The 11,337-nt window shown below is 46.0% G+C and overlaps 1 protein-coding gene across 1 annotated transcript in view; it reads left to right on the top strand.

Moving 5' to 3' along the window:
- Positions 1–3,925: 3,925 nt before the first annotated feature.
- Positions 3,926–11,337, top strand: part of LOC126000593 (arylsulfatase F-like) — a 34,279-nt gene continuing 26,867 nt past the window's right edge. Inside the window, exons 1-2 of the mRNA XM_049767810.1 lie at positions 3,926–3,934; positions 5,658–5,749. Of these exons, the coding sequence (XP_049623767.1) occupies positions 3,926–3,934; positions 5,658–5,749 (101 nt within the window). The remainder of the gene's footprint in view (positions 3,935–5,657; positions 5,750–11,337) is intronic.

The raw sequence follows: 11,337 nt of genomic DNA, 5'->3' as shown, positions 1-11,337 counted from the left end.
AAGGAAAGAGCAGGAAAGGAAAGGAAAAAGGAAAGGAAAGGAAAGGAAAGGAAAGAAGAAGGGAAGGGAAAGGAAAAGAACATAAAGGAAGAAAAGGAAAAAAGAAAGGGAAGGGAAGAAAAGAAAAAGAAAATAAAGGAAAGGGCAGAGGAAAGAAGGAAAGGAAAAGAAAGGGAAGGACAGTAAAGGAAAGGAAAGAAGGAGAAGAAAGAAAAGGAAAGGAAAGAGGAAAGGAAACAGGAGGGAAAGGAAAGGAAAGGAAAGAAGAAAGAAGAAGAGGAAGAAGAAAAGGAGGAGGAAGAAAAGAAGAAGAAAGAAGAAAAGAAAAGGAGAAGAGGATAAAGAAAAAGAGAAGAAAGAAGAGAAAGAAGAAATGAAAAGGAGAAGAGGACAAAGAAAAAGAGAAGAAAGAAGAAGAAGAAGAAAGAAAAGGAGGGAAGGAGAAGAGGAAGAAGAAAAGAAAAAAGGAGAAGAGAAAGAAGAGGAAGAAGAAAAAGAGAGAAGAGAAAGAAGAAAAGGAGGAGAAAAAGAGAAGAGGAAGAAGAAAAGAAAGAAAAGGAGGAGGAAAGGAGAAGAGAAAGGAGAAGGGGAAGAAGAGAAAGAAGGGAAAAGAGAAAAAAGGAAGAAGAAAACAAGAAGATGAAGAAGAAAAAGAAAAGAAGAAAGAAGTAAAGAAAAGGAGGAGGGGAAGAAGAAGGAGAAGAGGAAGAAGGAAAAAGGAGGAGGAGATAAAGGAGAAGAGGAAGAAAAAGAAAAATAAGAAGAAAAGGAGAAGAGAAAGAAGAGGAAGAAAAGAAGAAAAAGAAGAGAAAGAAGAAATAGGAGATGAGTAAGAAGAAAAGAAAGGAGAAGAAGGAGAAGAAGAAGAAGGAGGAGGAGGAGGAGGAGGAAGAGAAGGAGGAGGAAGAGAAGGAGGAGGAGAGGAGGAGGAGGAGAAGAACGAGAAGAAGAAGAAGGAGGAGGAGGAGGAGAAGGAGGAGGAAGAGGAGAAGAAGAAGAGGAGGAGGAGGGGAGGATGAGGAAGAGGAGAAGAAGAAGGAGGAGGAGGAGGAGGAGGAGAAGGAGGAGGAGAAGAAGAAGAAGAAGGAGGAGGAGGAGGAGGAGGAGGAGGAGAAGGAGGAGAAGAAGAAGAAGAAGAAGGAGGAGGAGGAGGAGGAGAAGGAGGAGGAAGAGGAGAAGAAGAAGAGGAGGAGGAGGAGAGGAGGAGGAGGGGAGGATGAGGAAGAGGAGAAGAAGAAGGAGGAGGAGGAGGAGGAGGAGAAGGAGGAGGAGAAGAAGAAGAAGAAGAAGAAGAAGGAGGAGGAGGAGGAGGAGGAGGAGGAGGAAGGAGGAGGAGAAGGAGGAGAAGGAGGAGAAGAAGAAGAAGAAGAAGAAGAAGAAGAAGAAGAAGAAGAAGAAGAAGAAGAAGAAGAAGAAGAAGAAGAAGAAGAAGAAGAAGAAAGAAGAAGAAGGAGGAGGAGGAGGAGGAGGAGGAGAAGGAGGAGGAAGAGGAGAAGAAGAAGAAGAAGAAGAAGAGGAGGAGGAGGAGAGGAGGAGGAGGGGAGGATGAGGAAGAGGAGAAGAAGAAGAAGAAGAAGAAGGAGGAGGAGGAGGAGGAGGAGGAGGAGGAGACGACCAGCCAAGCCAAGCCAACGCTCTTGGCAGCCCTGGTGAGAAAACTGGGGCTCAGTCCAAAGTCTGCGCTCTGGGGGTCCCCACGTGCAGTAGCCGCCCTCGGGGGGCGAACCCCCAACACATCAGCAGATGTTAACACCAGCTGTTTGCAACTGTGACCCCGCTTGGGGGCCCCGCAAATGACGGGGTGCAGGGGACGCCCCGGAAATGGCTTTTCTGCCTCCGTCCACCCCCAGCGTTGTTCTCAGAGACACAGGGGGAGACGAAGAAAGAGGGGGGCAGAGATGGGAGGGACTTGGACCCCAAAACAGGCATGTCTGGACCCCCAGGAGCTGGAAAAGGCAGGAAGGACTCTCCCTGGACCCCCCAAACTAGAAGAGACCAAAGAGATCCTCCCTGGACCCCCAAAACTGGGAGAGGCAGGAAGGACCCTCCCTGGACCCCCAAAACTGGGAGAGGCAGGAAGGACCCTCCCTGGACCCCCAAAACTGGGAGAGGCAGGAAGGACCCTCCCTGGACCCCAAAAGTGGGAGAGGCTGGAAGGACTCTCCCTGGACCCCCAAAACTGGGAGAGGTGGGAAGGACCCTCCTGGACCCCAAAACTGGGAGAGGCAGAAAGGACCCTCCCTGGACCCCCCAAGAACTGGGAGAGGCAGATGTCGGGGTGCAGGGGAGGCTCTGAGGGGCTCCCTCGGGCCTTGGCGTCCTGCCCCGAGACACAGGACAAGACACAGAGACAAAGGGGGGACAGAAGGGGAAGGAGAGACAGAGAGACACAGAGAAAGAGACAGCAACAGAGACACAAAGAAAGAGACAGAGACAGGGAGACAAATAGAAACAGAGAGAGACAGAGACAGAGAGAGACAGAGATAGAGACAGGGAGACAGAGAGACAGAGAAAGAGACAGAAACAGAGAGACACAGAGAAAGAGACAGAGAGACACAGAAACAAAGACAGAGGGAGAGAGACAGAGAGAAACAGAGACAGGGAGACAGGGAGACACAGAGAAAGAGACAGAGAGACAGGGAGACACAGAGAAAGAGACAGAGAGAAACAGAGACAAGGAGACACAGAGAAACACAGAGAAAGAGACAGAGACAGAAAGACAGAGAAAGAGAGAGACAAACAAAGACAGGGAGACAGAGAGACACAGAGACAGAGACACAGAGAAAGAGACAGAACAAAGAGACAGAGAGAGACAGAAAGAGACAAGCACAGACAAAGACAGAGAGACAGAGAGAGACACAGAGAAAAAGACAGAGACAGGGAGACAGAGGGAGACACAGAGAAAGAGACAAAGACAGAGAAACAGAGACAGGGAGACACAGAGAAAGAGACAGAGACAGAAAGACAGAGAGAGAGACAGAAACAAATACAGGAAGACAGAGAGAGACAGAGACAGAGGGAGACAGAGAGACACAGAGAAAGAGACAGAATAGAGAGACAGAGAGACAGAAAGAGACAAGCACAAAGACAGAGAAACACAGAGAAAAAGACAGAGACAGGGAGACAGAGAGATACAGGGAAAGAGACAGAGACAGAAACAGAGAGAGGGAGACACAGAGAAAGAAACAGAGACAGGGAGACAGAGAGAGACAGAAACAGAGATAGTGAGAGAGAGAGACAGATAAAGACAGAAAGACAGAGACAGGAAGAAAGAGAAAGAGAGAGACAGAGACAGGGAGACAGAGATAGAGGGAGACAAAGAGAAAAACAGAGACAGGGAGACAGAGAAACACAGAAAGAGACAGAGACAGAGAAACAGAGAGAGATACAGGGAAAGAGACAGAGACAGAAACAGAGAGAGATACAGGGAAAGAGACAGAGACAGAAACAGAGATAGCAAGGGAGACAGAGATAAAGACAGAGAGACAGAGACAGAAACACAGAGAAAGAGAGAGACAGAGAGAGAGACAGAGACAGGGAGACAGAGATAGAGGGAGACAAAGACAGAGAAACAGAAACAGAGACAGGGAGACAAAGAGACACACAAAGACAGAAAGACAGACAGAGAGAAAGAGAGAGACAGAGACACACAGACAGAGAGAAAAAGAGAGGAAAAAAAGAAAACCACCCTTAAATGAAAACATCTGCGTTGCCGACAGCTTGGCGATGTGGGGGTCCCTTTGGGGGACCCCGAAAACCCTGCCATGTGCTGACATCCTGTTCTCTGCTGGTGTCTGTGTTTGTTTTCTCTCGGCAGAAGCCTGGCTTCCGCGCTTTCACAGGAAATGAAAGATGGGGGGCAAGAGAAAGACCCCGACTCGTCCTCTGTGGCTGTTTATTTTTATATCTCTGGAACGCAAGGGCCATGTCTCTGGTTTGTCTCTGGAACTCGCTTTATTTTTTAAGAGAGAAAGGTCTCGGTTGCTGGGAGGACAGTGGAAGCTTTGTGGGGTTCCCCGCCCCCCCCCCCAATTCTGGGCTAGAAAAAAAAAAGCTCTGGCTTTAGGTGGGAAATAGGAGAGAAAAGGATTTGGCTTATAGCTAGGAAATACAAACGTCAGTCTAGAGCAGGAGAGGGAGAAATAAGAGGGAGGAAGAGGAAGGAAGGAAGAAAGGATAAAAGAAAAAAGAAAGAGAAAGAAAGAAGAAAGAGGAAAAAAGAAAGAAAGAAATGAAAGAGAAAGAAACAAAGAAAGGAAGGAAGGAAGGATGGAAGGAACGAAGCAAGAAAAAGAGAAAGAAAGAAAGAAACAATGAAAGGAAGGAAGGAAAGAGAAAGAAAAAAGAAGAGAGAGATAAAGAAAAAGGAAGAGATAAAGAAAGAGAAGAAAGAAAGAACAAGAAAGGAAGGAAGGGAAGAGAGAAAGAGAAAGAAAAGAAAGAAAGAAAGGAAGGAAAGAAGAAAGAAGGAAGGAAGGAAGGAAAGAAGGAATGAAAGAAAGGAGGAAGGAAGAAAAGGAGAGAAAGAAAAAAGAAAAGAAAGGAAAGAAAGAAAGAAAGGAGAGAAAAAAGAAAAAAGAAAGAGGGAAGGAAGAAAAGAAAGGAAGGAAAGAAGAAATAAGGAAGAAAAAAGAAGAGAGAAAGAGAAAAAGAAGGAAGGAAGGAAAGAAAGAAAGAAGAAAGGAAGAAAGAAGGAAGGAAGGAAAGAAAGAAGGAAGGAAGGAAGAAAAGAAGAGAAAGAGAAAAAGAAAGAAGGAAGGAAAGAAAGAAAGAAAGAAAGAAAGAAAGAAAGAAAGAAAGAAAGAAAGAAAGAAAGAAAGAAAGAAAGAAAGAAAGAAAGAAAGAAAGAGAAAAAGAAAGAAAGAAAGAAAAGAAAACTTAACTGAACACCTTGAACCCCTGAACTCATTTTTGGGGGGTGAAAAAGTCCCAGAACTCTCCCAAACTTGGAGAAAAAAATAAAAAACCCAAAACAACACACGTGTCCAAGTTTCCGTGCACAGACAGACAACACAGGGATCAAATTTGCTTCTGGTTTGCAAAGATGGGAGATTTGGGGGAGGGGGGGGCCTGAAAGGAAAAATAATATTTATCAAATGCATCCATTTTGCATCTGGCCTGACGGACGCAGCTGCCAACATCTGGATCTCAGAGAGAAGGAGAAGAGAGAAAAATCTTTTAGGCCGGAGCGGTGGGCGCAAGTTGTAGGGTGTCTGCCCTTGCAGACGCTACTTAGGGTTCGATTCCCCCGCGTCCCTTAGGGTCCCCCAAGCCAGGAGGAACCCCTAAACTGAGAACCAGCCAGGAGGAACCCCTAATTGTCCACTGGGCGAGCCCCCCCAAAAAAGACAAAAATTAAATGTGAAAAAAGGAATCTGCAAACAGCCTGTGGTTGTGGCTTCCTGCTGTCTTGTATGTCTTGCTTGCATCTGGCCCCCCCCCAAAATCTAGGAGACCCATAATGACAAAGTTGGCACAGGCCTACAGACTTTGGGGTACCCCCCCCTGAACCCCCATTGCCGCCAGCCTAATCTCTCCTCCGTCTGTCTCAGGGATCAAACAGGAGAAGATGAAAGAAAGCAAGCTCTTAATGATAGGCTATGGCGGAAGAATGTTTATAGTCTTTGGCACCCCTTTTGATGCCCCCCCCTTTGAAGTGGCAGCCCCCTCCTCACCCTGCCCAGAAAGGGGGCACCCCCCAGATGCAGCCTGCACCCCCAAACCGGCAGCCTGAAGTCTGGGGTGCCAGGTAGCAAAGGATTTAGGAGGTGTCCCCCCAGCAAAAGTCATCTCTGCTCTCCCAAACATCTTCAAAACAAGGCCTGGGCCTTAAGCTCCAAGGGTCAAAGGTCAGCTCTATGTCCCACCCCCCTGGGCTGAATCTCGGCGTCTGATTGGCTGGTTTGGCTGATTTGGCTGATGATTGGCTGATTTGCCAGGTAGCAAATGACCAAAAGGCATCTCTGCTCTCCCAAACATCTTCAAAACGAGGCTTGGGCCTAAGCGCCGAGGGTCAAAGGTCAGCTCTATGGCCCACCCCCCCTGGGCTGAATCTCGGCGTCTGATTGGTTGGTTTGGCTGCCTTATGTAAATGAGGGCTTTTTTTTTTTTTTTTTTTTTTTTTTTTTTTTTTAGATTCCTTCTGCAAACCGGATTGGTTCAACTCTGAGTCGGGTTTGGGGAAACAGACCACTAGGAAGGTAGAGAGTCATGCAAATGAGGTCTGGTGACCAACCAATTGCAGCTCGTGGTGTTTGCATGTTTATGAATATTCACGAGATGCAAATGAGGGACTGCTGGGGGTTCTGGATTTGATCGTGTTCTGCATTTCTTAACTGTGGTTTGAGACTTTACCAATAGGAATGAATGTATAGCTTTATGTAAATGAGATCGGATGACCAACCAATTGGAGCTCGCGGTTGTTTGCATGTTTATGAATATTCATGATATGTAAATGAGGGACTGCTGGGTTTTCGTCCGTTTATTTTGTTCTACGCATGTCACCTATGCTTTGAGGACTGACCAATAGGAAGGCATAGACTGATGTAAATGAGGTCGGAGACCAACCAATTGAAGTCCGGGTCATTTGCATATTGATTTTAATATTATTGATATTCATAAGGAGTTGCTGCTTTTGTGGATTTGATCATTATGTTCTGCATGTGTCAACTATGTTTTGAGGATCGACCAATAGGAAGGCAGGCACAGGTTTATGTAAATGAGATCGGGCAGTGGTCATTTGCATGTAATGAATATGCATGCTATTCAAATGAGGGCTTGTTGCTACTTTCCTGGGTTTATGTCTGTCGTAGAGTGACAGACAGACGCAGATAGACTTGAAGAGACATAAAGACACACAGAGACATGGACACCAAGAGACAGCGAGACACAGGAACAAAGAGACAGAGACATAAAGGCAGCAGAGACAGAGAGACATAGGAAGACACAGAGATAGAGAGACACAGAGACAGAGACACCAAGAGACAGAAACACAGAAAGACAAGGAGACAGAGACACCCAGAAATGAAGTGACGGAGAGACACAGAGGCAACAGAGACATAAAGACACACAGAGACACCAAGAGACAGAGACAGACACAGAAAGAAACAAGGAGACAGAGAGAGACATAAAGACAACAGAGACAGAGAGATAGAAACAGAAATACAAAGACAGACAGGCACACAGAGATAGAGAGACACAGAGACAGAGAGATAGGTAGAGAGAGACATAAAGACACAGAGATAGAGAGACACAGAGACAGAGAGATAGGTAGAGAGAGACATAAAGACACAGAGATAGAGAGACACAGAGACAGAGAGATAGGTAGAGAGAGACATAAAGACACAGAGACAGAGAGGCACACAGAGACACAGAGAGACATACAGAGACAGAGCAATATAAAGACACACGGAGATAGAGAGGCATAGAGAGACAGAAAGACAGAAAGTCAGAGACACACAGAGACAGAGAGACACAGAAAGACAGAAACACAGAGACACAGAGAGACAGAAACACAGAGACACAAAGACACAGAGACACAGAGACAGAGAGGCACAGACACAGAGAGACAGAGAAAGGAAGAAAAAGAGACACAGAGTAAGACAGAGACAGAGAGAGAGAAAAGGACAGAGACAGACAGAGGCAAACAAACACACAGAGACATAGAGTTAGAGATACAGAAAAAGACAGAGGCAGAGACAGAGTAAGACAGAGACAGAGAGACAGAGACAGAGAGAAAAGACAGAGAGACAGACAGAGACAAACACACAGAGACACAGAGTTAGAGATAGAGAAAAAGACAGAGAGACAGAGAGAGACAGAAAAAGAGACACCGAGTAAGACAGAGACAGAGAGACAGAAGAGAAAAAGACAGAGAGACAGACAGAGACACAGTTAGAGATAGAGAAAAAGACAGAGACAGAGAGAGACAGAAAAAGAGACACCGAGTAAGACAGAGACAGAGAGACAGAGAGAGAAAAAGACAGAGAGACAGAGACACAGAGATAGAGAAAAAGACAGAGACAGAGAGACACAGACAGAAAGATATAAACAGAGAGACAAAAGAGAGAAAGAGACACAGAGTAAGACAGAGACAGAGAGACAGAGACAGACAGAGAGAAACAGACACAGAGACACAGGGTTAGAGATAGAGAAAAAGACAGAGACAGAAAAAGAGACACAGAGTAAGACAGAAACAGAGACAAAGAGACAGAGATAGAGAGACAGACAGAAAGACAGAGACAGAGAGAGATAGACACAGACAGACAGAAACAAACACAGAGACATCGAGTAAGACAGAGACAAAGAGACACAGAGACAGAGAAAGAGAGAGAAAGACAGAGACAGGGAGAGACAGAGAGACAGAAAAGAAGACAGAGAGACAGAGAGGAAGACAGAGACATAAGAGACCGAGAGAGACAGAGACAGAGAGGAAGAGAGAGACAGAAAGAGACAGAGAGACAGAGACAGTGATAGAGACACAGACAGAAAGACAGAAACAGAGAGACAGAGAGTGGCAGAGACAATCTGTTGCTAGGGCAGTTAAGAGTCTGTTCCCCTGGCAACTAAGCTCCGTTGCTAGGAAAGTTAAGAGTCTGTTGCTAGGGAAGTTAAGAGTACATTGCCATGGCAACTAAGCTTCGTTTCTAGGGAAGTTAAGAGTCTGTTGCTAGGCTAACTTAGATCCATTGCTAGGGAAGTTAAGAGTTCCTTGCTAGGGCGGTTAAGAACTGTTGCCATGGCAACTAAATTCCGCTGCTAGGGAAGTTAAGAGTCTGTTGCTAGGGCAGTTAGGAGTGTGTTGCCATAGAAACTAAACTCCGTTCCTAGGGAAGTTAAGAGCTGTTGCCAGGAAAGTTAAGAGTCGCTGCTCGGGCAGTGAAAAGTCTGTTGCTAAGGAAGTGAAGGGTGTGTTGCTATGGCAACTAAGCTTCGTTGCTAGAGAAGTTAAGAGTCCTTTGCTATGGCTTCCAAGGGACATTAAGGAGGGAAGGGGGGGCCTGGAGCTTTGGTGAGAATTCTTCCTGCCCCACTTTTTGGGGGGTCTGTTCCCTTCCCCCACCCACCATCAGTCTTGGGGTTTGACTCCAGACAGAGACAGAGAGATAGAGATGGAGAGATGAAAGAGAGACAGAGACAGAGAGACACAGAAAGACAGAGACAGAGCGATGAAAGAGAGACAGAAACAGAGAGGCAGAGACAGAGAGACACAGAAAGACAGAGACAGAGATGAAAGAGAGACAGAGACAAAGAGACACAGAAAGACAAAGACAGAGAGATGAAAGAGAGACAGACAGAGAGAAACAGCAAGGCAGAGACAGAGAGACACAGAAAGACAGAGACAGAGATGAAAGAGAGACAGAGAGAAACAGAGGCAGAGACAGAGAGATACAGAAAGACAGAGACAGAGAGATGAAAGAGAGACAGACAGAGAGAAACAGAGGCAGAGACAGACACAGAAAGACAGAGACAGAGCGATGAAAGAGAGACAGAAACAGAGAGGCAGAGACAGAGAGACAGAGAGACACAGAAAGACAGAGACAGAGATGAAAGAGAGACAGAGACAGAGAGACACAGAAAGACAAAGACAGAGAGATGAAAGAGAGACAGACAGAGAGAAACAGCAAGGCAGAGACAGAGAGACACAGAAAGACAGAGACAGAGAGATGAAAGAGAGACAGACAGAGAGAAACAGAGGCAGAGACAGAGAGATACAGAAAGACAGAGACAGAGATGAAAGAGAGACAGACAGAGAGAAACAGAGGCAGAGACAGAGAGATACAGAAAGACATAGACAGAGAGATGAAAGAGAGACAGACAGAGAGAAACAGAGGCAGAGACAGAGAGACACAGAAAGACAGACAGAGAGATGAAAGAGACAGAGACACACAGAAAGACAGAGACAGAGAGATGAAAGAGACAGACAGAGACAGAGACACACAGAAAGACAAAAAGACAGAGATGAAAGAGAGACAGACAGAGAGAAACAGCGAGGCAGAGACAGAGAGACACAGAAAGACAGAGACAGAGAGATGAAAGAGACAGACAGAGAGAAACAGAGGCAGAGACAGACACAGAAAGACAGAGACAGAGAGATGAAAGAGAGACAGACAGAGAGAAACAGAGGCAGAGACAGAGAGACACAGAAAGACAGAGACAGAGAGATGAAAGAGACAGACAGAGACACACAGAAAGACAGAGACAGAGAGATGAAAGAGACAGACAGAGACAGAGACACACAGAAAGACAAAGACAGAGATGAAAGAGAGACAGACAGAGAGAAACAGCGAGGCAGAGACAGAGAGACACAGAAAGACAGAGACAGAGAGATGAAAGAGAGACAGACAGAGAAAGAGACAGAAAGGCAGAGACAGAGAGACACAGAAAGACAGAGACAGAGAGATGAAAGAGAGACAGAGACAGAGAGACACAGAAAGACAGAGACAGAGAGATGAAAGAGACAGACATAAAAAAAAAAAAAAAAGAGACAGACATAAATAAAATAACATAAACATTGATAAAAATGAAACAAAACAAAAAAACCAATTTTCAATGTTTATTGATCTTGAGAGAGGAAAAGATCCAGCTGTGAGACCAAAGTATTTTTCCCCCCGGCCATCCTGAAATGTTGGGGGGTCTTTTGCACCTCAAAAGAGGAGAGGAGGGCCCAAAGAGATAGCACAGCAGCGGCATTTGCCTTGCAAGCAGCCGATCCAGGACCCAAGGTGGTTGGTTCGAATCCCGGTGTCCCATAGGGTCCCCCGTGCCTGCCAGGAGCTGTTTCTGAGCAGACAGCCAGGAGGGACCCCTGAGCACCTCCGGGTGTGGCCCAAAAACCAAAAAAAAAAAAAAAAAAAAAAAAAAAGTCCTGTTGCTAGGATACAAGTGTCCTGTTGCTAAGCTACATAAGAGTCCTGTGTCTAGGATACATGAGTCCCGTTAGTAGGATACATAAAAGTCCTGTTGCTAGGATACAAGTGTCCTGTTGCTAAGCTACATAAGAGTCCTGTTTCTAGGATACATGAGTCCCGTTAGTAGGATACATAAAAGTCCTGTTGCTAGGATACAAGTGTCCTGTTGCTAGGATACATAAAAGTTCCATTGGTAGGCTACATAAGAGTCCTGTTGCTGTTGCTCGGATACAAGAGTTTTGTTGCTACGATACATAAGAGTTCATTGGTAAGATATATAAAAGTCCTGTTGGGCCCGGAGAGAGAGAGAGCACAGCGGCGTTTGCCTCGCAAGCCTCCGATCCAGGACCCAAGGTGGTTGGTTCGAATCCCGGTGTCCCATAGGGTCCCCCGTGCGCCAGGAGCTGTTTCTGAGCAGACAGCCAGG

Source organism: Suncus etruscus (assembly GCF_024139225.1).
Source record: "Suncus etruscus isolate mSunEtr1 chromosome X unlocalized genomic scaffold, mSunEtr1.pri.cur SUPER_X_unloc_2, whole genome shotgun sequence".
NCBI lineage: Eukaryota > Metazoa > Chordata > Mammalia > Eulipotyphla > Soricidae > Suncus > Suncus etruscus.
Note: the sequence above shows the minus strand (reverse complement) of the source record. Positions and strands in the feature narration are given on the sequence as shown.